The sequence below is a fragment of the Heloderma suspectum genome, chromosome Z (genome assembly GCF_057233095.1).
Source record: "Heloderma suspectum isolate Gila_16-S chromosome Z, 16-S_ref, whole genome shotgun sequence".
In the NCBI taxonomy this organism is placed as follows: domain Eukaryota; kingdom Metazoa; phylum Chordata; class Lepidosauria; order Squamata; family Helodermatidae; genus Heloderma; species Heloderma suspectum.
Genome location: NC_139476.1, coordinates 9093060 through 9119161, shown reverse-complemented (window position 1 = coordinate 9119161; position 26102 = coordinate 9093060). Strand labels below are relative to the sequence as shown.

At 47.8% G+C, this 26102-nt stretch overlaps 1 protein-coding gene across 1 annotated transcript; it reads left to right on the top strand.

Moving 5' to 3' along the window:
- Positions 1–374: 374 nt before the first annotated feature.
- Positions 375–25632, top strand: CACTIN (cactin, spliceosome C complex subunit). The gene is made up of 10 exons (XM_084826159.1): positions 375–520; positions 1456–1945; positions 4361–4456; positions 6367–6512; positions 9027–9189; positions 11750–11864; positions 12706–12898; positions 13505–13645; positions 15908–16179; positions 24682–25632. The coding sequence occupies exons 1-10, from the start codon at positions 417–419 to the stop codon at positions 25170–25172; spliced, it is 2211 nt and encodes a 736-aa protein (XP_084682285.1). The 5' UTR covers positions 375–416; the 3' UTR covers positions 25173–25632.
- The last annotated feature ends 470 nt before the right edge of the window (positions 25633–26102 follow it).

The following is a 26102-nucleotide window of genomic DNA, read 5'->3' as shown; positions in this document are numbered from 1 at the left end:
TTTTGGTCGAGCCGTAGCCTGCCCACACAGCCCATTACCCACATATTGTAGGTGTGGGGAGCTCTGGCAGGGAGGGGCTTACAACAGCCCTGCGATGGAGGCCACTGTTGCCAGCCCAGGTTTGAGGGGGGAGCCGAGGCTGGCTCGGCTCGGCTGAGGGCCGTCTAACACGCTGCCTGAAAAATCGCTAATGTGTCCTTCTCCACGCGCGGGTCTTCAAAATATCCGCCTTTGCTCCCTAGAGATGAGAGAGGCCGCCGTGGTTCGGAATTGGGGGGGGGGGGGGCGAAAGGATCACTCATCCCCATCAGGCGCGGCGAGGGGCAGCCCTACGGCGCGACGCGGCTAAGGAAGGACCCCTCGCGCCCGCCCTCAGAGAAGCCGGAAGTAGCGAAGGGGGCCGGTCTGGAGCGGCCATGGGCTCCAGGTCTCGGTCCAGGGAACGGCGCCGGAGGAGGAGAAGCCGGTCCGGATCCGAGGAGAGAGCGAGTCGGAGGAGGAGAAGGGAGCGGGAAGGGAGGTACGGCCGGGAGAGGCGGGGACGGGCCTTGGGACCATAGAGTTGCCCGGGATAGCGGGGCATAGACCATAGAGTGGCGCGGGATAGAGGTGGGCGGTCCCCCCCCCCCCCCGAATGCCTTCATAAGGGGCAAGGTGGGCTTCAGGGAGGGCTTCATATTGTGGGGGAAGCCAAGACCTGTGTGCCGTATTAAGCTTGGACCAACCCTGGAGCAAGTTTTAAGCAGTAATAGCTGGGGAGTTAAGAGCGCCCCTAAGCATATGCAGAGCGCCCTCAAGGCAATGGGGTTTTCTCAGACTCACGGGGATGCCCCCTCCCACCGACCCCCACGTGCTCATGAGGCGTCTGGGAGTGGGGATGTGTTTCCAGATAGGTAGCAGTCAAAACATACTGGGGATGCTGGGAATTGTAGTCCGACACATCTGGAGGGCACCGGGGTGGGGAAGGCCGCCCTGCAGCAAAGGGGAGCTTAGAGGAAGGAAGAGATGTGGCACCGCGGAGGTATTTTTGGGGAGTTCCAGTGCCCCATTTTAATCAGGATTTTTATGGAATCTCTGATGTCTCTGGCAAAAGGTTAGGAAAAAGCAGCTTGTTTCCTGAAATTAATTCTCAACCCGATCTTGGGGGAATCCTCTGCTGTGGTAAATCGAGAGTGATCAAGTGTTTTCAGTAGGCCTTATTTGAAAATAAATACACCATACACAGGTTTCTGCCTCAATCACCATAGATGTCCGATAGCATTTAATTATTTTACAGAAGATTTTGTGGGGATAAATTCCAGGGAAGCCCATCCAGCATAGTCTCTAGTGATTTTTTTGTGGTGGTGGTGGGGAGACATATTGGTGAACGTTTGTTCTGCTGAGGTATTGAGCGCCTTTCCCAGGCTGAACAGTGGGATTTTACTTTTAAACAAAAATCTTCTTTTTTTCCCCCAGCTCAGAGGAAGAGAGCCAGAGATGGCAGAAAAAGAAAGAAAAAAGTGGAGACCACCATCGCAAGCGACACAAGAAGCGCTCCTCACGTTCCCGAGACCGCTCCCCTTGTTCAGATTCCTCTCCCGAAAAACGAGGCCGCAGCAGTGAGAGGAGGGGGAAGAGGAACCGGAAGCGTTCCGAATCCAGGTCCTCCGTGTCTTCAGTGACGTCGCCTTCTCCATCCCGTTCCCAGAGCTCCAAGGAGGACCTGGGTGAGCAACTGAGCCTCCAGGAGCGCCTGAGGCTGAAAGAAGAAAAAAAAACCCAGAGGGAGCTGATGAAGGCTCTGGAGACCCCTGAGGAGAAACGGGCACGTCGCCTGGCCAAAAAGGAGGCCAAGGAACGGAAGAAGCGGGAGAAGATGGGATGGGGGGAAGAGTATATGGGTTACACCAACACTGACAATCCATTTGGGGACAACAACCTGCTGGGTGCTTTCATCTGGAGCAAGGTGAGTCTAGAACCCATGTTGACCATCCAAGGTAGCTAATGTGGTTCAGTGGTTAAATTCCAGCATTCCCAAACCTGGCGCCTTCCAGATGTGTTGGACTACAACTCCCACCATCCCCAGCTAGCATGCTGTGTGGGATGATGGAAGTTGTACTAGGGAAGGGAGTACTGGGTTGGGGAAGGCTGGATTAAGAGTGTCAGACTAGGACACATTCAACTCCCCATTTAGCCAAGGTGCGTAACTCATCAATTTACTGTGCGAGATTATTGAAGAGACCAAGCATCTGTTTGGGGCAGAGTTGTGTTCTGTGTAGAGCTGCAGCACTGAACTGGTTAGAGTACTTTAAAAAATTTAATTGACTAAAAGTCATTTGGGGACAGATTTTTATATTATACGTTATTTTTAATACCAGTTCTCATGTGTGTGTATATATATATATATATATATATATATATATATATATGTGTGTGTGTGTGTGTGTATATATATCCATTTTAAGAGGCATTTCTGCTTTTTCTCACAGAGAGGAAGGCAGGGCTCCTCTAAGATAGTGCCTTCTGCAACTGATACAAGCACTATCTAAAAATATTAATTATTTCTCATACAAGTTCTTATAAAAACGTCAGATGGCAAGTGCCATCTTAAAAGAGGTATTCTGTCCTGTAAGAGGCAGAAATGGGAATGCCTCTCCTAAGATGAGGATTTCTACAAGACACGCATGCAGCGTTTGAAAAGAAAAAATATCTTTCTTGCTTCGGCAGTATTGTTCCTGCCCATATGCAGACTTAATCGGTAGATTAATCATAGGAAAATAGGAAGCTGCCTTATACTGAATCAGACCATTGGACCATCTAGCTCAATACTGTTGACACTGACTGGAAGCAGCTCTCCAGGATTCCAGACAGGATTCTTTCTTAGCTCATCCTTCTTTGGAAATTGCTAGAATCTTTGCCACAGTGATTTCCTTGTAGCAGGGAGTTCAGCTGTCCGTGGGTTAAATAGAGACATTGGCTTTGGAAGTATCAGCCTCCCCATTTCAGGCAGAATTTACTAATTCAGCAGCTATATCTAATTGGAAGACTTTTTATGTTATATGTTGTTTCCTCCACCCTCCCACATGCCTCTCAAAGTAGTCTTACTCATTTCCCGTCATTTGTTCTCCCCTTCTCTTTCTATACTTAACTTGTACCCTAGTGGTCCCAAAACCTTTTGGGTTGGTGGGCACATCTGGAGTTTTGAGAGAGTGTTGTGAGTGCCTGTACAAAATGGTTGCCACGGAGTGCTCATTCTGCCATGGTGGGCATGGCTGGTCACAAAACACTCATTTTCCCAGTAGGCAAATTTGTGAGACCAAAAGAAAAGTAACTTGGTCAAGGACCTAAGCATGAGGCAGAGCTGGTGTCTGAATCCCTCTGCTACATCTGCCTGTGCTGTATTCGAGGTGTGGTCATGATGCATGGTGGTCAAGGTACTGGGTGGGCTGCAGCGCTGAGACCCACCTAAAAGTGGGCTGTGACCCCCTGGTGGGCCACCCTGTCACATAGTCTGAGAATCGCCGCATTAGACAAGACTCCAAAGGCCCATCTAAGGCAGAAAGGCTTTATGGAGGACAGAGAGACTAAAAAAAAAGCCCTGCTGTTTCTTCTGCCCTGCCATGCTCTTGCCAGCAGGGCTTAAGACGGATGGCGGTCTCCCGAGATTAGAGCCCTCCGTCCTGTGAACATCTATCTGGTAGGATTGTACTCTTGTTCGAGTAAGGCTGCAAACCTACAGCCACTTACGTGGCAATAAATCCCATTGAACTTAATAGGACTTACTTCTGAGTGGATATGTATAAGATTGTGCTGTAAAACTCATCTATTGGATTTAAATTTCTTTAGTTGGGTTGCAGCCCTGTGAGATATGGGTAGGGGGGTTTGGCGGGGGGTGCTTCTAAAAATAGGGGCCTTGGTGGCTTAGAGGGGCCGCGGTGGCTTAGTGGTTAAGACGCTGAATTGCAGACCGGAAGGTCAGCAGGACAGCAGTTCGAGACCCGAGTGCTGCGTGACGGAGTGAACTCTCGTCTTCAGTCCCAGCTTCTGCCAACCTAGCAGTTCGAAAGCAAGAAATTGCAAGTAGATAAATAGGTGCCGCCTTGGCGGGAAAGGTAACAGCGTTCTGTGCACCTCAGTGTTCAGTCATGCTGGCCACATGACCACAGAAGCATCTTCGGACAGCGCTGGCTCTTCGGCTTAGAAATGGAGATGAGCACCACACCCTAGAGTCAGACACGACGGGTTGGGGACACCTTTTTACCTTGCTTCTAAAACATCTGTGGGTGATGCAGGGTTGATGGAAGCCTTTCTGGAGTGACATGCATTATGCGACTCTTGGCCTCAGTTATGTGTTATTTTGCGGGGTGTCGGTTGCTTTTAGGCTCTGGAAAAAAAAGGGATCGGCCACTTAGAGGAGAAAGAACTGAAGGACCGGAACAAGCGGATCCAAGAGGAAAACCGCCTGGAGTTGCAGAAGGTAAGAGCCCCCCAAAAAGAGGTTGAGAGAGGACTTTTGTCCTGTGTGTGCACTGCTGTTTTAGTCCCCAGGCCAGTTGTGTAGGGGTATGATAGGGAACATCTCTGTTGATGCACAGAGTGCCTTCTCCTCACAGATGTGCCTCTAAAGGGAAGGGACTTCCATGGACAGGGGTTCCATGTCCATGCTTGACCTCTGGGGAATTTTAATTTAATGTAAAAATATTTCTCTGCTGGTATTCATCCAAAAATCTTCAGTATTTCCGAGCCAATTTGCTGGATTGACACAGCAATGCTCTGCCTCAGAGTTCTACATAAGTTGCACTGCCCACATTGAACCCTGCTTAGTTTGAACAACCCAACAGCATTGTTTGTGCCCTCAGACCCAGTTCTCTGTGCCCAGAACAGGAAAGTCTATTTGGGATTCAGTGGTTTTTGTGTGTGTTTTCTGAATTTTTTCCCAGTGCCCTAAATTGATGGAAAAAATATGACTTGAATTATGCATTAATTGTTCAGTGGATCCAAAACCTCCCCAAGCCTCTCCCGGCACTCCCCTTTTCAGCCCATCTTGCTGTCAGAACGGCCGCAGAGCTTCCTGTGATCACAGTGTGGAGGCCTCCAAGGTGGACCTGCAGAGAGCGAGGTCCACAACACCAATGGCCCCTCAGCTGTCCGCCCTGCAAGCTTTGGATGCCGCTCTTCCTTACTACGGTTTAAATGTTATGTTCAAACAAATTCAGAACTTTTATTTATTTATTAAATTTTTTAATCGCCCATCCAGCTAGTCACCCAGCCACTCTGGGTGATGTACAACATATAATAAAACAGTTTAAAACAATAAAATTCTACAACAAAAACATTTTCTAAAATACCCTAAGCCACCCCAAAAATAGACTTTTATTTGGAAAGTCTATTTGTAGTGGAATACTTGTAAACTTTTAAAGACACGATGTCAGAGAAGCCTATGCTACTGAGCCATCACTTAATTTTTAGGGGCAAAAAGAGGGCACCAAAGACTTTTTGCATACACAAATGTTTGTATAAAACTACAAAATATTATTGAGATATTATTGGGTACGTATGGGACTATGTTACAAAATACATATGAATAACCAAACAGATATTGTTTTAGTAAAACCTATCTTAAATTGATCTCTGGTCATTCACCTGTTTACACAAATTATAATTTAGTGTTTCACAGTTTCCTAGGATCCACAGCCTACTTGTTTGCAGTGCTGCTTAGCTGATTTCAAGATTAGTGTGTGTGTGTATATGTAATGTTATATATTTGTGTGTATGTATTCACATTAACACACATGCACGCGCACACACGAATGAAAATAATCATCAAGAAGAAATGGAATTGTGCCCTGAAAAACTTTAACTTTTGAAACTGCTCAGTTAATGGGTATTGTATGTGCTCCTTAGATAACACATACATTTTATGAAACAATGTATTTTTGGAAAGGGATTTTTTTCTTGTGGGGAGGAAATACAGAAGTGGAATATTTTTCCACAGCATTCTCCATTAAGTTTTCCTCAACAAAAAGACTTCCTCCTTGCATCATTGGTTGTACTGCATTTGGTGGGACGTAGCTAGCTGCCCTATACAGCGTCAGGCCATTAATTCCATCTCTTTCGGTGTAGTCAGCATTGCTGATTGGTCTCCAGGGTTTCAAGCGGGAGTCTTTCCTTGCCATACCTGGGGATTGAACCTGGGGTCTTCTGCCTACAAAGCAGGTGGGGCCTTTCCTACCTACAAATCCTTGCTCCCCTGACCCATCGTTAAGCTGAATTTGTTATGTGGAGCAAGACAAAGTCAGGCTCAGGATTTGGGCCGTTGAAGCAGTCGGGACTGGCTGCTCCACTCCACACTTGGTGTGTGATTCCACCACCCCTTGTGTTCACCAGGTGAAACAGCTGCGCTTGGAGCGCGAGCGGGAGAAGGCCATGAGGGAGCAGGAGCTGGAGATGCTGCAGCGGGAGAAAGAGGCGGAGCATTTCAAGACATGGGAGGAACAAGAGGACAATTTCCACCTTCAACAAGCCAAGCTGCGGTAAGCAGGGGCCAAGCCGATAGGCACTTCGGGTCTCGGGGTAGCTGAGATCAGAATCAAAAGTGTGTCATGTCTTTTTTTAGACTGTAAGCCAGTGGGCAGAGACTTGTTTTACTGGTTACATGTGAGGTGCTGCAGGAGCCTTTTTATCTCAGGAGTGGGATAAAAACACTTTAAATACATAAAAATAAGCATAGGCTATTGTAAAGCAGTGTTGTAAAAAAAAATAGCCCATCTTTTTTAAAGGTACTAGTCAGTAAGTTCAGGCACAGGTATTTTGTCCGATATCTTCTGCAGTGAAGACAGATAAGAAGAATTCATTCAGTTTCTCTGCAATCTCCTTATCCTCCTTTAGTACTCATTTAACTCCACTGTCATCCAACAGTCCAATTGTCTCCCTAGCTGGTTTACTGCTTCTGATATATTTAAAGAATTCTTTATTGTTGGCCTTGATGTTGTTAGGGATATGCTTCTCAAAATGCTTTTTTGCATCTCTTATTGTCTGCTTGCATCGCCTTTGTGCAAGCTTGTGTTCCCTTTTGTTTCCCTTATTTGGGCAAGACTTCCATTTTCTGAAGAAAGCCCTCTTTTCTCTAATAGTTCCCTTAACTCTGCTCGTTAACCATGCTGGTGACCTCTTTGACTTACTACTACCTTTCCTAACCTGTGGTATACATTTCAGCTGAGCTTCTAGTATTGTGGTTTTGAGGAACCTCCAAGCATTTTGAAGGGATTTAACCCTCTTGACTCCCCCTTTCAACTTCCTTTTCATCAGTTCCCTCATATTAAAGAAGTTTTCTCTTTTGAAGTCAAATGTGACTGTGTTGGACTTCCTGGGCAATTTCCCACTAAAATATATATTAAATCTAATAGCACTGTAGTCACTGTTTCCAATTGGTTCAACAACATTTACATCTCATACTAGGTCCTGGGCAACACCATTTAGGATTAAATCCAGGGTTGCCTCCCCTCTAGTCGGTTCCATGACCAACAGTTCTAGGGTGCAGTTGTTCATAGAATCATAGAATAGTGGGGTTGGAAGGGGCCTATACGACCATCAAGTCCAACCCCCTGCTCAGTGCAGGAATCTTAAGTCGAAGCATCCCTGACAAGTGGCTGTCCAGCCTCGTCTTGAAGGCCTCCAGTGTGGGAGAGCCCACCGCCTCCCCAGGTAATTGGTTCCATTGTCGTATTGCTCTGACAGTCAGGAAGTTTTTCCTGATGTTCAGCCAGAATCTGGCTTCCTGTCACTTGAGCCCATTATTCCGTGTCCTGCACTCTGGGATGATCGAGGCGAGATCCTGGCCTTCCTCTCTGACAACGTTTCAGTCTTCTCAAGGAGACTGGAACATGCATTTATCCAGTTAATGTGGGGGTAATTGAAGTCACCCATTATTACAACATTTCCTTAGGAACATAGGAAGCTGCCTTCTCCTGAGTCAGACCCTGGGTCCATCTAGCCCAGTACTGTCGACACTGACTGGCAGCAGCTCTCCAGGGTTTCAGGCAGGAGTATTTCTCTGCCCTACCTGGAGCTGCCAGGGATTGAACCTGCAACCTTCTGCATGCAAAGCATATGCTGTACCACTGAGCCATGGGTCCCCCTTGTTTGGAGGCCTCCCTGACTTCGTTTTCCATCTAAAGGTCACCCCGAGCATTCTGGCATGTTCCTAGCACTAAATTAGTTTTTATTTTTGTCTGCTGGAGAAGGCTGCTGCCAGCCAGAAGAGACAATGCTGGGCGAGGCGGACCAGTGATCTGACTTGTTAGAAGGCTGCTTCCTATTCATATTCACAAGCTGGACATAAGGCCTTTTTAAGGATGGGGCAGGGATGCAGCCGGCTATCCCCTCTGGCCAAATGCAGCTGGCACTGCCATCAACTCCCAGTCCTTTCCCTTTGCAAGGCTGAGATGGGGAAAGGAATCCTCGCAAACAGAGGAGAACATAGATTCACATAGTAAGCGGCCTTATACCAGGTCAGATTCTTCGTCCTCGCTGCCCAGTATCGGCTATTCAGTTACATTTATTTGAAGTATTTTTGTGGCGCTTCTCGGCCGAAAAGGCTCCCAGAACGGCTTACTTATAATCAATTGAACAAGACCGTCCTTACAGTCTAAGAGATGCAATACACATGGAAAAAGGAATTGCTGGGGGTGGCAATAAAACTTTCGGCAGGGCTGGTGGGATGGCTGTGCTTTCCCTCTCATCTCCCTCTGTACAGCGGAGGGAGGAGGAGCTCTCATGAGGGAGGGCTTACTTGCAGTGGCTCTCCAGGGTCTCCGCTAGAGAAGGGTCTTTCCCATCACCTTCTACATGACCCTTTAACAGGGGATTGAACTGGGGGCCATTTGCATGCCGATCAGGGGCTCTGCTTCTGAGCTATGGTCCCTTGCTAACGCTTTACCCTCTGGCTCCCCCTCCCTTTCCCTCTGGCTCCCCCTCCCTTTTCAGGGATGCTGTTTTGAAGCATCCCTCAGTCTGACCTCTCCCCCCATATTTTGTTTTCCCGACAGCTCCAAAATCCGCATCCGGGATGGGCGAGCCAAGCCCATTGACCTCCTGGCAAAATACATCAGCGCGGAGGATGACGACCTAGCTGTGGAGATGCATGAACCATACACTTTCCTGAATGGACTCACAGTCTCAGACATGGAGGATCTGCTGGAGGATATCCAGGTAGCCTGGGCGGATGGCGTGCTCTTCCCCTGATGCTTTGCCTCCTCCCAAGGCTGGAGATATGAACCTAAGAATTGTCTTGCTGGAACAGCCCAAAAGCCTGTTTAGCAGACCAAAAGGGCCACTTTCCACTAGGGATGGGCCACTGCCGCCTGCCTCCAGGTCTCAGTGAACAGTCCGGGAGTTGCCCACTCCAGCTGCCCACTCCTCAGTGCCGTTTTTACACAAGACGGGCCCTTCACGCCTCTAATTTTGTGGAGATGACCCCATACAGCCACCATTTTGCGCAACATTAAAAATACAGAAGTCACAGAGCCACCATCATTTATTTGTTTTATTATGTATCCTGCCTTGTTTCCTCTTGCAAGGAACCTAAGGCAGCTTACATGATCCTCCTCCTCTCCATTTTATCCTCACAACAACAACCCTGTGAGGTAGGTTGAGGGTCTATGACTGGCCCAGTGAGCTTCCATGGCCGAGTGGGGACTAGAACCTGGCTCTTGGTCCAACACTCTCACCACTACACCACACTGGCTCTTGTGTGAAAACGGCGTCTTGCATCAAGGAGCGGGCGGCTGCAGGGTACTCCTGGACCGCAAGTGCCCTGCAGCTTGCTGAGCGGCATCTCGGGGGCCGAGCAGGGGGTGGAATCCATTAGACTCCACCCTGCTCTCAGGCGCTCGCAACATCCCTACTTTCCACTGATCCATTCATTCATTTACCTCCCATCTTTCCATAAAGCTGGGCCCAAAGCAACTTACAGTATATTAACTGAGCAACAGTAGCCATAACTCTGAGAATCCCCCTCAAAATTTCAACCCCTCAGAGTGCTCTCATCACCCCCTTGTGCCAGAGGCCAGGGCTTGGAACCACTCCAGGTCTCAATTCTTGGACCTAGGAGCCCCAGCTCATCACAGGGGAGGATTGAGGGCTGACAATCCCTCCCACCTGCAAAACAATTCATTATTACCAGGAGGCCAGTAGTTTCTTTGATGCTTCCTTGCTGTTGTCTTTCATTCTATCAGTCGTCTTCCTTCACTCTCGGTTCCTCCAAGTGGGGTTTGCAGAGCTGCTCTCTTTCCTGCTCTCTGGGCTTTTCTGCTTTCTCAGCTCCATCCTTATCTGCCTCTGCTGTACTTGATTTCAGCCAGCCTGCACGTGCAGGAAGCCAACTCAAATCACTCCCGTTCCTGGGCTCATCACAAAACATAACACCAGTTGGTATCTGGTAGTGGCTTTGTGCCAGTGGAAGGTGCTTCTGTTCACCCAAGGCGAGGCACGCAATTTTATTGGTCCACTCAAAGCTGCAGCCCTCCATGCTGTCCTCCACGCTGTTCCTGAGGGTCTCCCAGCTCTCAAGAGCAAATGGCTAGGGAGCAATTGGTGCACATCAAGTAGTGTGCCATGTGCAAGCGGACATGTTTTCTGCTAGTGCAAAACCACCATTGGATACAGCCCATAATTATTTGTTTAAAGTTCTGTATACCACCACTCAGCAAAAAACACAATAAAATACAGGATCTAAATAATTTGCAACATGTTAAAATCAACAATATGTTGAAAAACCTGGGCATGGGGTGGGGGGAGAGGGAACATTTTCCTGACGCCAAAAAGATAGTAATGTTGGTGCCAGGCAAACAACAGGGTGCCACCATCAAGAAGCCCCTCTCTTTACTTGCCATCTGCCTTACCTCAGCTAGTGGGGAGTGGGGAGCACCTAAAGGAGAGCTTCTGTGAATGTTTGAGGCCTACAGAGACAAGGAAAAAGGTCAGGCCTAGAGGCTTGGAGGTTTTTTTTGTTGGGAGGGGATATTCTTGAGAGAAGTAGTTTTATTTCCCTGGTTAAGTTTCATTTCCTTGAGTTAGGGTTAGGAAAAGGGCCTCTGAAGATGACCTTAAAATCCAGGCAGATGTATATTGCCAACATATATTAATGAGCTTCCACTGCGCATTAAAAACGTGGTTGTTCAGGCAGGCATTTGGGATGGGTTAGGATATTTTTGAAAATGTTTTTACTGTAGAATTTTATTGTTTTAAACTGTTTTATTATATACTTTGTACATCGACCAGAGTGGCTGGGTGACCGGCCAGATGGGCGATTAATAAATTTAATAAATAAATAAATAAAAACATTGTCAGTACGTCAATACAGGAACAATGGCTTGGTTCTTAAGGTAATTTAACTTTGGAAAATTTATGGATGGGAAGTTTCCCGTCCTCTCCTTCCCTCTGCAGCCAGCGGCTCCCCCATGCAAGCCTCTCTGGAAGGCCAAGGGGCTCTCCCAAATAATGTGGGATGGGGGACTGCTGAAGGAGGGAGGAATTCCCCCAAATTGGGCTTGGATCCCAGCTCCTCTTTTCTTCCCCCTCATTTTGCATTTCCCTTTGATTGGATTCAAGAAGACAATTTTCACGTCATCGCCCCCACAAGCCGTTAGTGTGGTGTCTTTTGAGTCATAAAATCCCTCTTTCCTTGGCTCAAACAGTGTAAGGAGGTTGGATGTGGAATGTCTGCAGCTCCAGCGGTTGTCCTCATTCTGCCCCCACCCCTTCATTTCAGGTTTACATGGAGCTGGAGCAAGGGAAAAACGTGGATTTCTGGAGAGACATGACCATCATCACCGAAGATGAGATAGCCAAGCTCCGGAAACTAGAGGCTTCTGGGAAAGGGCCAGGTAGGTGGCAGGAGAGCAGGAACATAGGGAACTGCCCTCGCCCAGGTCAGAAATGATTTGTCCATCCGGTCTCTGACCAGCAGCTGCTGTCCAGGGTCTCCCGCAGAGAGGTCTTTCCTGTTGCCTGCTATTTGATGTTCTTCCCCCACTGTAGAAGCTGAGGATTGAACCCAAGACCTTCTGCATGCAAAGCGGGCGCCCCCCACGCTGCTGTACCGAGGTCCCTCCCCACGTTCAGGCTGCAGCCTGCTAGTTGGAAGGTCAATGGATTAAGGGCTGGAGTAGCATTGAGCAGGAGGGGAGGGGCTGTCTCACTCATTGTGGCAGTGGACGTTGCTCTCCCCTCTCTGCCTCGGCGGTCTGCGTGCACACACCACCTATTAGCTCACGTGCTGAAGTCTGTGCCTATATCCGCAAGGTTCCAGATTCAGGACGCTCACAGGATCTGCTGTGGGGAACCTCTTTCAGCCCGAGGGCCAAATTCCATTTTGGAGAAGCTCTTTGGGGCCACATTCCAGTGGTGGGCGGAGCCAAAGGCAAAAAGGGCAGGGTAAAAAATGCTCAGAACACCAGCATATTTTAGCTGAACGCTTTTAGTGCCAGTAACAAAGCCTCGGGAGTGGCATTTTGACCTTTTAGAATGGGCGGGGGAGGAACCTATGAAAGCTGGGAAACCCCCAGACAAGTGGGGTGGGGGGTGGGCCTGGCCTTCTGGGGAACCCCAGAGGGCCGGATTTGGTGCCCAGGACTAAGGTTCTGCGCCCCTCCCCTGGAGGGGCGAGGCACTGGGGGAACTTGGCTTCTGCTGACAGTGTTTCCCTCTCCCGGCCCACGTCTGCAGGCGAGCGCCGTGAAGGGGTGAATGCTTCGGTCAGCTCTGACGTGCAGTCCGTCTTCAAGGGGAAGACCTACAACCAGCTGCAAGTGATCTACCAGGGGATCGAGGGCAAGATACTTGCCGGCGGGCCCAACCTCGATATCGGCTACTGGGAGAGTTTGCTCCAGCAGCTCAAGGCCTACATGGCCCGGGCTAGGTGGGTGGTTTGTTCTGGTCTGGCAGAGGCTCTTTCTTGCGTGCTGACTGTAGCACCCTTCCCCTGCCTGGTGCCCTCAGGCCTGACGCTTCTGTTCATCAGTAAATGGCATGACGATAACACAAAGTAATAACCCCAGAGCCCCATTTTAAAGGCAGTCGTGCTAACTAGGCAGGAAGGCAGTTCTTCAAGCAGCAACAGCAGCGGAATGGGTTTGGGGTCAGGCTGAACAGTGGGGCAGGAGGGAAGAGTGCTTGGCTTTGGCCCCTGTTCCCCTTTGGTGACAGGGTCCCCCACACACCCCAGCTTGGCAGGAGCTGGTTCCGATGTTAGTGTGGTGCAGTGGCGAGAGTGTCGGACTGGGAGCCGGGAGATCCGGGTTCTAGTGCCCACTCGGCCACGGAAGCTCGCCGGGTGACTTTGGGCCAGTCGCACGCTTTCAGCCCAACCGACCTCACAGGATTGTTGTTGTGGTGAGGATAAAACGGAGAGGAGGAGGATTATGTACGCCGCCTGGGGTTTCTTAAAGAGGAAAAATGGCGGGATATAAATGCAATAAATAAATAAATAGTGACTCTCCTGTCCCCTCTCTCCCATGGATCGCAGGCTGAGGGAGCGGCACCAGGATGTTCTGCGCCAGAAGCTGTACAAGCTGAAGCAGGAGCAAGGCGTGGAGAGTGAGCCCCTTTTCCCCATCGTCAAGAAGGAGCCGCTGTCCCCAGGTGTCGGCGGCAGCGGCAGCAGCAGGTAGGCAGGACAGCAGCAAAGGCATCCCAGTGCCTTCTACTTAATCGTTCTTAACGTTTGTAAGGTGAGTCAGCTTTCTCCCCCATATTGCAGATGGGGGGACTGAGGCTCCAAGCGTGCCTGAGGCCAACTAGTCACTTCATGCCAGAAGTGAGATTCGAACCAGGTTCTCCCTGATTCATAACTCGGTCTCCAATAGGCTACATCATTATTATTATTTTTTATCATTCTCTCTCTATATATGTATCTATATCTATCCCGCCTTTTTCCCAATACTGGGACTCAGGGCGCCCTTACAACATTAAATCTGCTACAGTTAAAACCTGTAAATAGAAATATAAATTGTCGTTCAGTCGTGTCCGACTCTTCGTGACCAACTGTATAAAAGTTAAAAATATAATTAAATCATCAATATTAAAATTGTAAAGATATTAAAACATTAAAAGACAACCAGAACAACAAAAATGGTATCCATAGGTCGCATTTTCCCAGGTCCAGACCAGTTATCCCCAAAGGCCTGCTGGAACAAAAAAGGTTTTGCATGCCTGCGAAAACATATCAAGGAGGGTGCTGCTCTCGCCTCCCTGGGAAGGGAGTTCCAGAGCCTTGGGGCAGCCACCGAGAAGGCCCTCTCCCGCATTCCCACCAGGCGTGCCTGTGATGATGGCGGGATGGCGAGAAGGGCTTCCCCTGAAGATCTCAGGGCACGAGTAGGCTCATAAGGGAGAATACGGTCTTTCAGACCGTACATCAGCTCTTCTAGTGCTTCTGTATTTTAAATAAGTTCAAAAGCTATACAGATACAGTGACATGTAGAACTATATCACACATCAACCATTATAAGAACCAAAATCGGTGAATCAAATATATGTAAAATGTAACTGTAAACTGTGGAACCAGTGAAAGAAATGCATGCAGATTCACACCATACAAAAACTCCTGCATATGTTAATATCTAAATTGCATCTCATTTTTATAAAGTGAATAAATGAAGACCAATCGCCTAAAGGCTTTCTGCTTTTCCTCTGCCATCTCTTGAAATGTACCTATCTGGTTAACTTGCCGTACAATCCTGGGCATGTTTACTCAGAAGTAAGTCCCACAGTCTTACTCCCCAGCAAGAGCGTTTACAATTGCAGCCTAAATAATCTCTGCTGCACTCTGAATCTTTGTTAGCCGCTCTCTAAGAAAGTGTCTGTCTCTCCAGCTCTGAGCCACCAGATTTGAGGGGTGGGGTAAGCTGTTAATGTGCTATCAAGCTAACCTACCAATATCTTTAGACCCACTGGTAATTTTGTTAGCCTATGTGAATAAAGAAGTTAACTCTTAAGAAATGAGTTTGTTTAGACCTTGCTGACTGCAGATAAAATTATAGGTTGTGTATCTTGTACACTTCAGGACATTCAGGATTTGTTTCAAAGAAGAAGCAGGATACTAAAACTGCTAATAAATAAATATGGTGGGGCTTTTAATGTGAGTTGTTTGACTAGGTTCCGGTATCTTACTGTAACTGTTTTTTAGCTGTTTTAAGTCACGATTACATTTTGTACATTAAAGATTTTATATTATGTTTTTACTATGTCTTATTTTTGGTTTGTAATTTTGTGAACTGCCCTGAGAGTGTTGGCTATTGGGCAGTATAGAAATGAAAAAAAATGAAATGAGTAACATCTTTGCTAAATTATAGAAAGGCAGGGCATACGTTTCTGATGACAAATAATGCCCTCAGAATACATGGCATATTACTGAACAGCATAAGCCAAAATAGAAAGGGTCATTGTAAGCAGCTCTCTGCCCTGAGCTGCTTACAGTCTGGGGAGATGGGGAGCAAATGTAGATATGGATGACCTTCTCTCTGTCCCATCAGCCAGGACAGCTAGACTGGTGAGGACGAGGGAGAGGGCCTTCTCTGTGGTGGCCCCCACTCTGTGGAACTCCCTCCCTAGGGAACTCCGCCATGCCCCCGCTTTAATGAGCTTCCGCCATGCATTAAAAACGTGGTTGTTCAGGCAGGCATTTGGGTATTTTTAGAAATATGATGTTTTTAATGTAGAATTATTGTTTTAAATGGTTTTTATTATTGTACATCGCCCAGAGTGGCTTGGTGACCAGCCAGATGGGCGATTAATAAATTTAATAAATAAATAAAATAAATATGTGGATTTGACCAGGGGAGGGGAGCGCTGTGGCTTGTCCTTGTCCCCTGCAAACTGTGGCTGGTGAAGGTGTAGGGTGCAACCTTCCTCTTTCCCTCTTTCTCAGGCTGGAGCTGGAGGAGAGTGCCTCCGTGCAACCTGGTCCCTCTTCTGTGGAGTCTGGGACCGAGCCGGAGTCTGAAGCCAAAGCCGAGGGAGACGGAGAGGCCGTGCTGATGGAGGAGGACCTTATTCAGCAGAGCCTGGACGACTATGACGCTGGCAAATACAGCCCCCGGCTGCTGACCTCCCACGAGCTGCCCTTCGATGCCCATGTGGTAGAAGTTGACGAGGATCTCCAGCGCCTGCTGCTCTCCCGACAGCAGCTGCAGGTCACAGGTAGGAGGGAGGGGGTTGGATGCAGGTTTAAGATGGATTTAATTGTGACGAATATTTCTGCAGTGCTATCAGTGTGCGTGGTGCTGTGAAGATGGGTCCCAAGGAGCTGAACATTTAAAATTTGACAGAGGGGAAGCAGTAGAGCAGGGGTGCAGAACCTCAGGCCCAGGGGACAGGTCTGGTCCTGAGAGATCCCCTGAAGGCCCCGCCCCTTTCCCTGGCCCCACTCACTTTCCCTGGCCCCACTCACTTTCCCTGGCCCCACTCACTTTCCCCTGACCATCAGTCATTTGGTTGTTTCCTAGCGTTTTTCAGTTTGTCCCCATTCTGAAAGGTTGAAATGCCTCTCTTAAGGCTTAGCTACTGGCTGGGAGAGCTTCAATCTAAAATTTCGTGGTATTTTTGGCCCAGCCACCACAGGAATGTGGCCCCAGGAATTTCTCTGAAATGGAATTTGGCCCTTGTGCTGAAAGAGGTTAGGCACTCCTGCAACAGAGAAAAGGGAGGGAGGTGGATGTAAGGGCAAACGGAGTAAGAATATACATTCAGTTCATTTATGCATACTTAAGCTGAGTTTGAGCACTTTCTGCTGTCTCCTCTCACTGAGGACGTAAAATGTCCAAAAATGCTACCCCAAACCACTCGCCGTTGGAAAAAGGATCATAATATAGGTTAGCAAAACCCTGTGTAGCAAACCTTTTGTCCTGTTTCAACGTGGGCAAGGCGCAGATAGTCCCAGGAGTAGTAGTGGGAGAGCAACCAGTCCAGGGTCATGCACAGGGATTCCAAGGAGGTTTTGCAGGCACAGGCAGAGGTGAGGTCAAAGCAGTCCAAAGGTCAGTTCACGGGCATCAGTTTTATCAAGCGTCAAGGCCGGTCAGGGGGTGTCCAAAAACATTGTGCAGGTGGGTAGCCGAGGGTCGAGGAGCTGTCAGGTCTGGTGTCTTGAAATGCAATGCCACCTTTAAGGCACTGTTGTTCGCAGCAGCGAGCTGGCGTCAGCTGGGCTGATTTATAGCTGGTTGTTAATCAGCACAGCTGGCTAATTAGGCCAGCATGGTGCTTTTAAGGGAGGCCCCATGCTGTGACTTCCTTTTGTTCTTCTGCTGCTCTCATCTGATTCTGCTGTTTAGAGGGATGGATTATCTCAGGCTCTGCTTGCAGCATTTGGGGGAGTTCAGGAACTGCTCGAGAGGGGCCAGGTTGCTCCTGTAATGTTTCCAGGGGAGGGCTGTCAGCCAAGGACTCCTGTTCCTTGCTTATCTCTGGCTGGGGCCCATTGTACTGGCTCTCCCCCTCCTCTTCTTCCTCAGAGGAATCCTCCTCAAGGTAGGGCATGACACCTTTCTCTTCAGATATCAAAAACATGCCGTTCTGTTCAAGAGCCTGGATATTTAAGTTCCCAGCCACAAATAAATGGCTCTCTTCAAATAACAGACACCTTGTTAGACTCAAGTCAAATTTATGTTGAAGTGGTTAAGATGCTGAACTGCAGACCGGAAGGTCAGCAGGACAGCAGTTCAAGACCCGAGTGCCGCGTGACAGAGTGAGCTCCTGTCTTCAGTCCCAGCTCCTGCCAACCTAGCAGTTCAAAAGCGAGAAATTGCAAGTAGATAAATAGGTACTGCTTCGGCGGGAAAGGTAACCGCGTTCCGTGCACCTCAGTGTTTAGTCATGCTGGCCACGTGGCCACGGAAGCGTCTTCGGACAGCGCTGGCTCTTCGGCTTAGAAATGGAGATGAGCACCACCCCCGAGAGTTGGACACGACTGGTTGGGGACACCTTTACCTTTTTAAATTATTAATGTTGGAGGTGCAGTCTTACTAAAGCAAACATCATTTACTGTATTTATCCTATATGTCATGAGGTGCCAGTATATTAAGCTTTAGCATCATATTATGACAATTCCTGCTGCTTGAAATCTGCACTCTATTGCCACCAACTCTTTATTGCCAACCGTCTCTTCTGCGTTACCTTGTTTTAGTATTTTATTGCCCTTAGTATTGTACTGTGGCTTTTGTTTTATTGACTGCATTTCTGGGGTTCTGTCTAATTGCACTTTAGTCTACCTCCTGTAGGGAGCAGCATTTTGCATTTTAGCTGCTGTAGTATTCGTATTTTACTCTGCCATATTTTATTCTGACCTTCTCTGTCTGCACTTGATTCAACCGGCAATACGTGCCTGGGCAGTGAGGTTATTGGGAGGGGAGGGAGGGGTGTACCCAGTCTGGTGGTCACGGGCAGAGGGAGGAGGTATTTATTTTATTCATTTCATTTATATACCGCCCAATAGCCAAAGCTCTCTGGGCGGTTCACAAAAATTAAAACCGTAAAGCGCAGGATAAAACAGTATAAAATATGAAAGCTTAAAACCACAATATAACCATGCAACCAGAATAAAACCTAGCAGCAATGCAGAGTTCTAAAATACAGATTTAAAACAGCAGAGCTAAAAGCCTAGGAAGTTAAAGTACTGGGAGAATAAAAAGGTCTTCATCTGGCACCAAAAGGAGTACCACGTAGGTGCCAGGCGAACCTGGTATGGCACAAGGGGATGAATAAACCAGTCAACGAGAGACGTCTAAGAGCTCTCCGCAGTTCTGATCTTTCCCTCAACCAGAGGATTTGGGACTGCTCTGTAAACGTGTCCTCTGTCCTGGTGATGCTGCTTTTGAGTGTCAGGTCAGCCCATACAGAGCCATCTATATTCCATGATTTAATCATGGATGAAGGGGCTGACCTGGCATGCATAACCCAAACCTGGGTGGATGGATTGAGAGAGGTGGACCTTTCCCAGTGTTGCCCACCGAAGTATGCAGTGCAGCGCCAGCATCAGCTAGCTCTTGCCCCTCCCTCCGAATTTTATTTTATTTCTCAGGATTTTTGCAAATTAATTTCATTTTAACTGGAGGGTGGCACACATGCTGCAAAGCACGGTGCTGCCCTCCAGTACCGTCTTTATTTGGGTTCAGAAGAGTGGCTTTGTGTTTTGGAGCTCAGCGCCCAGCTCTGCCTCATGCTTAGGTTCTTGGGCAAGTTACTTTTCTTTTACTCTTACCAGTTTGCCTACTGGAAAATGAGTGGTTTGTGTCTGCCATGGCGGAACGAGGAACCCCCCCATGGCATGCACGCACGCATTTATTTATTTATTTTTATTGCCTTTATATCCTGCCTTTTTCCTGTTGCAAGGAACCCAAGGCATCTTACATAATCCTCCTCCTCTCCATTTTATTCTCACAACAACAACCCTGTGAGGTAGGTTGGGCTGAGAGCCTGTGGCTGGCCCAAAGTCACCCAGTGAGCTTCCGGGTTCTAGTCCCCTCTCGGCCATGGATCGCCCAGCTTCCAGTCAAATACTCTCACCACTAGCATAGACAACGCCCTCTCTCAATGCTCCAAATGTGCCCACTGACCCAAAAACGTTGGGGACCCCAAGCTACAGAGGCTGGGGAGGGGGTGTCACTATTATTTATAAGGGTTCTGTCTCACTCACCAGGAGACCACTGCAGTTGAGTTCTGGGTTTCAGTGTTTGTACCTGGCATGGGGCCAAACAGACAGGGAATAGTAGTGGTGGTTTTGAGTATGGTGGTGCTAGGAAACCCCAGGACACTTGTCCCGGGGGGTTTCAGTATCCATGTTGAGGCCACCCCTAAGAGGGCCTGATTGGGACTTCAAACAAACTTATTTTCATCAGATCAGAAAAGACAGGATTTCCATAAAATCTGAAACTAAAAACATAACTGGATACAAATATCCTTTGGGACCAGTAATTATTTGACCGTGTTAAAGATATAGTTTTGGCAGAAGATAACAAAATGATAGTACATTTATTGACATTTGCATGCATGTTAATAAGTTACAGGTGGAAAAAAAATCCACCATCTGTTGATGGAATGATGTACAAGACTTTTGGCTATATGATCAAGCTTATTAATATGATAAGAGGGAGGGAGGGGAGGCAGCGTCAACTGATCCATAGAGAAGTGGAGCCTTTTCTTATGTATTGAAATATAGGAGTCTAAGATGTGGTACAACCTTCCTCTTGGGGGGGTAATTTAAGCATTGCGCTGTATCTGTTCGGTTAAGGAAGGTTCAAATAATAGAAGACACCTGACATAGCAAGGTAGTTTGTAAGATTGTGCTATTGTATGTTTTCAGAATAGAACTGTTTCTTTTCTTCTCTTGTAAATATCTAAAATATCACAAATACATAATGTAATGATTTAAAAAATGGCTCTCTTCACACCGTTGTCCTTTCCTACAATCGTTTATAATGAGTCTCTGTATCGCTGCCCATTTGGTCTGTGTCTCGACAAAAGAGTGTGTATGTGGGGGGGGGGGTCAGATAAGGGGGAGGTGGGTCGCCAGTCATAGTGGAGTCCCCTTCCCTTTTTAAAAACGTTGCAGGAGCTTAAACTGATCGAACCCCTAAAGCAGGCCTGCACTTAACTAATCTGTGCTAGCTGTGGTTGTGATTGAATCCTAAACAAGTAGAATCAAACTTTCCTAATAGTTCAGCCATTTCATGCTGGATTGAAATTGGAGGGACTCTCCCTTTTAAACTGCAATATATTCCCTCAGTGGGAGATATTTCCATGTATGTTTTAAATTGCCTGCTGTCCCTTCTTGAGCATTTCTCTTTTTGCAAATAACAGACTAGGAACTTGTTGGTTTTTAATAGATAGAAAGATGGATGGATGGATGGATGGATGGATGGATATAAAAATCTGGAAAAGGGGCAACTAAAATGATCAAGGGGCTGGAGCCTCTCGCCTATGAGGAAAGGTTACAACAGCTGGGATTGTTTCGCTTGGAAAAAAGCAGTGTCAGGGGAGACATGATAGAGGTCTACATGATTTATTCACCATGTGGAGAATGTGGATAGGGAGACATTTTTCTCTCTCTCTCAAAATACTAGAACCCGGTGGGGTCATCCCATGAAGCTGGTGGGTGGGAGACTTTGTTGTTGTTCAGTCGTTAAGTCGTGTCCGACTCTTCGTGACCCCATGGACCAGAGCACGCCAGGCCTTCCTGTTCTGCGCTCTCTCCCGGAGCGTGCTCAAGTCCATATTCATTGCATCGGTGATGCTGTCTAGCCATCTCATCCTCTGCCTTCCCCTTCTCCTTTTGCCTTCAGTCTTTCCCAGCATCAGGGTCTTTTCCAGGGAGTTTTCTGTTCGCATTAGGTGGCCAAAGTATTTGAGCTTCAGTATCTGTCCTTCCAGTGAGCAGTCAGGGTTGATTTCCTTTAGGATGGACTGATTTGACCTCCTTGCAGTCCAGGGGACTCGTAAGAATCTTCTCCAGCACCACAGTTCGAAAGCATCAATTCTTCGGTGCTCAGCCTTCCTTATAGTCCAGCTCTCACAGCCATACGTTACTACTGGGAAAACCACAGCTCTGATTCTACGAACCTTTGTCGGCAAGGTGATGTCTCTGCTTCTTACTATGCTGTCTAGGCTTGCCATACCTTTCCTCCCAAGGAGCAAGCGTCTTTTAATTTCATGGCTACAGTCACCGTCTGTGGTGATCTTGGAGCCCAAGAAAATAAAATCTGTCACTGCTTCCATTTCTTCCCCTTCTATATGCCAGGAAGTGATGGGGCCAGATGCCATGATCTTAGTTTTTTTAATGTTGAGTTTCAAACCAGCTTTTGCACTCTCCACTTTCACCCTCAACAATGCAACCCGGCGTTTCTCATGATGTACTCTTTATATAAGTTAAATAAGCAGGGCGACAATATGCAGCCTTGTAGTACTCCTTTCCCAATTTGGAACCAATCGGTTGTTCCATGTCCCATTCTTACTGTTGCTTCTTGACCCTCGTACAGGTTTCTCAGGAGACAGGTAAGGTGGTCTGGTACTCCCATCTCTTTAAGAATTCGCCACAGTTTGTTGTGATCCACACAATCAAAGGTTTTAGCGTAGTCAATGGAACAGAAATAGACATTTTTCTGGAATTCTCTTGCTTTCTCCATGATCCAGCGAACGTTGGCGATTTGATCTCTAGTTCCTCTGCCTCTTCGAAACCCAGCTTGTACTTCCAGTAGTTCTCGGTTCACATGCTGCTGAAGCCTAGCTTGTAGGATTTTGAGCATCACCTTGCTGGCATGTGAAATGAGCGCAATTGTGCGGTAGTTTGTACACTCTTTGGTTTTGCCCTTCTTTGGAATTGGAATGTAAACTGACCTTTTCCAGTCTTGTGGCCACTGCTGAGTGTTCCAAATTTGTTGGCATATTGAGTGCAGCACTTTTAACAGCATCATCTTTTAGGATTTTAAATAGCTCAGCTGGAATACTGTCATGTCTGCTAGCTTTGTTGTTAGTAATGCTTCCTAAGGCCCACTTGACTTCACTCTCGAGGATGTCCGGCTCAAGTTCAGTGACCACACTATCATGGCTATCAGGGACATTAAGGTTTTCCCAGTATAGTTCTTCTGTGGATTCTTGCCACCTCTTAATCTCATCTGCTTCTGTTAGGTCCCTGCCTTCTTTGTCCTTTATCATGCCCGTCTTTGCACAAAACGTTCCCTTGATGTCTCTGATTTTCTTGAAAAGATCTCTAGTCTTTCCCATTCTATTGTTTTCCTTGATTCCTTTGCATTGTTCATTTAAGAAGGCCTTCTTGTCTCTCCTTGCTATTCTCTGGAACTCTGCATTCAGTTGGATACATCTTCCCCTTTCTCCCTTGCTTTTCGCTTCCCTTCTTTCGTGAGCTACTTGTAAAGCCTCATCAGACAGCCACTTTGCTTTCTTGCATTTCTTTTTCTTTGGGATGGATTTAGTTGCTGCCTCCTGAACAGTGTTACGGACCTCAGTCCATACTTCCTCAGGCACTTCTTCAGGCACACTATCAGGTATAATCCCTGAAATCTATTCCTCACCTCCACTGTATATTCATAAGGGATATGATTTAGGTCATACCTGAATGGTTTAGTGGTTTTTCCTACGTTCTTCAATTTAAGCCGAAATTTTGCAAGAAGCAGCTCATGATCTGAGCCACAGTCAGCTCCAGGTCTTGTTTTTACTGACTGTATGGAGCTTCTCCATCTTTGGCTGCAAAGTACATAACCAGTCTGATTTCGATGTTGACCATCTGGCGATGTCCATGTGTAGAGTCGCCTCTTGTGCTGTTGGAAAAGAGTGTTTGCTACAATCAGCATGTTCTCGCCTTTGTCCTGCTTCCTTTTGTACACTAAGGCCATGCTTGCCTGCTATCCCGGTGATTTCTTGACTTCCTACTTTAGCATTCCAATCTCCTATGATGAAGAGGACATCTTTTTTTGGTGTTAGTTCTAGAAGGTGTTGTAGGTCTTCATAGAACTGATCAACCTCAGCTTCTTTGGCCTCAGTGGTTGGGGCATAGACTTGAATTACTGTGATGTTGAATGGTTTGCCTTGGATTCGTACTGAGATCATTCTGTAATTTTTGAGATTATACCCAAGTACTGCTTTTCCCACACTTTTGTTGACTATGAGTGCTACTCCATTTCTTCTACGGGATTCTTGCCCACAGTAGTAGATATGATGGTCACCTGAATTAAATTCACCCGTGCTTGTCCATTTTCGTTCGCTGATTCCCAAGATGTCGATGTTCAATCTTGCCATCTCATGCTTGACCACCTCCAGCTTACCTTGATTCATTGATCTGACATTCCAGGTTCCTAAACAATGTTGTTCTTTATAGCATCAGACTTTCTTTTCACCACCAGACACATCCACAGCTGAGTGTCCTTTCGGGTTTGGCCCAGCCGCTTCACTCTTTCTGGCGCTACTTGGAAATTCCCTCTGCTCTTCCCCAGGAGTATATTGGACACCTTCCGACCTGAGGGGCTCATCTTCCGGCGTCATCTCTTTTAGCCTTGTGATATGTTCCATGGGGTTTTCTTGGCAGGAATACTGGAGTGGGTTGCCATTTCCTTCTCTAGTGGACCACATTTTGTCAGAACTCTCCACCATGACCTGTCCGTCTTGGGTGGCCCCGCACGGCATAGCTTATGGCTTCACTGAGTTACGCAAGCCCCTTTGCCACAACAAGGCAGTGATCCATGAAGGGGTGGGAGACTTAGGACAGATAAAAAGAAGGACTTCTTTACACGGTGCATGGTTAAACTGTGGAACTCACTACCACAAGATGTAGTGATGGCCACCCATTTGGATGGCTTTAAAAGGGGGTTGAATAAATACCTGGAAGAGAAGGCTATCAATGGCTATTAGTCCTGATGATATACATGCTGCCTCCAGTACCAGAGGCAGAGAGCCTATGTACACCAGTTGCTGGGGAATATGGGCAGGAGGGTGCTGTTGCTCTCATGTCCTGCTTGTGGGTTTCCCGTCAACAGCTGGTTGGCCACTGCGTGAACTCAGTGCTGGACTAGACAGACTCTTGGCCTGATCCAGCAGGGCTCTCCTTATGTTCTTATAAGAAGCAGAGATTTTTAGGCGTTCTTTGGTCAGTATGCATAAGGAGGCCCCTCCAATCCTGTTCTTCTCTCCCCTCAGGTGATGCCAGTGAGAGCGCCGAGGACATTTTCTTCCGCCGCGCCAAGGAGGGGATGGGGGCCGACGAGGCGCAATTCAGCGTGGAGATGCCCCTGACCGGCAAGGCCTACCTGTGGGCTGACAAGTACCGTCCCCGCAAGCCCCGCTTCTTCAACCGGGTCCACACGGGCTTCGAGTGGAACAAATACAACCAGACCCACTATGACTTCGACAACCCACCGCCCAAGATCGTGCAGGGCTACAAGTTCAACATCTTCTACCCGGATCTGATTGACAAGCGTTCTACGCCCGAGTACTTCTTGGAGGCCTGCCCGGACAACAAGGACTTCGCCACCCTGCGTTTCCATGCTGGCCCACCGTACGAGGACATCGCCTTCAAGATTGTCAACCGTGAGTGGGAGTACTCCCACCGCCACGGGTTTCGGTGCCAGTTTGCCAACGGCATCTTCCAGCTCTGGTTTCACTTCAAGCGCTACCGTTACCGGCGGTGACGTGTGTCGGGGCATGGGCTGATTTTACTAGGCAATGGCCCTTGCAGGGAAGCGGTTGGGGATCGGCACCTGTGATGTTGGACCAAAACTGGGGCTGCGAAGAATGTGAACGTATAGGGGAATTGGCTTTGCAAAGAATGTAGTACTGTGCCCCTGAAGTTACTGGGCAACTGATCCCCATTTTCTTTGCACCCTGCAAGTGTTCTCCGTTGCCCCAACCAGCCACTTCCCTGTTCTGACTCTGTGGGGTGTAATTCCTTTCCCTGACATCAGGTTGTGCTGCTCTCTCACCTCAACAGTGTGCCTCTGGGGGCGGCCTTCACTTGTATATTCCCATGATGGTACTAAACTATCCTGATGGGATTTCATCATTGTTTCCTGAGATTGTATTAATCTAGATCATCGGGTGACTCTCTCCTGGGAAAGGCATCCAGTCGTAATAAACGTTTAGATGGTTGAAGTGGTCTGGTGTCCCTTGAACCAGCATGGGCGTGGGCGGATTGCAGCAAGGGGGAAGGCCAGTAGGCGAGGGATAGTAAGAAGGCCCAGCCGCACAAGTAAATCCACAAACAGGAGGGTGTATGTTACAGAACTAATTTGTGGAACTCACTGCCACAGGAGGCAGTGATTCCCACTAGCTTAGGTGGCTTTAAAGGGGATTATAGAAAGAGTTGGCACCTGTCTAATTTGTAGAGGGAGGTTCCAGGGAGCAGGTGCTACGATACTAAAGGCTGTATTCCGAATCGTCATCGACTGAATCTCTGAAATGTTGGGCGCTACCAGGAGGGTGAGTCCCGCTGAGCGCAGCAACCAAACAGGCACGTAGGATGTCAGGTGATTTCTTAAATATCCTGGTCCTGAGTTGTTTGGGGGTTTGTAAACAGGAGCCAAAAACGTGGCCTGGAAGCATACAGGCAGGCTGCGGAATTC

Coding starts and splice junctions, on each gene's coding strand:
- CACTIN (XM_084826159.1), top strand. CDS start 417: ATGGGCTCCAGGTCTCGGTCCAGGGAACGGCGCCGGAGGAGGAGAAGC. Junction 521..1,455: donor AGAAGGGAGCGGGAAGGGAG/GTACGGCCGGGA, acceptor TTTTTCCCCCAG/CTCAGAGGAAGAGAGCCAGA. Junction 1,946..4,360: donor GTGCTTTCATCTGGAGCAAG/GTGAGTCTAGAA, acceptor GGTTGCTTTTAG/GCTCTGGAAAAAAAAGGGAT.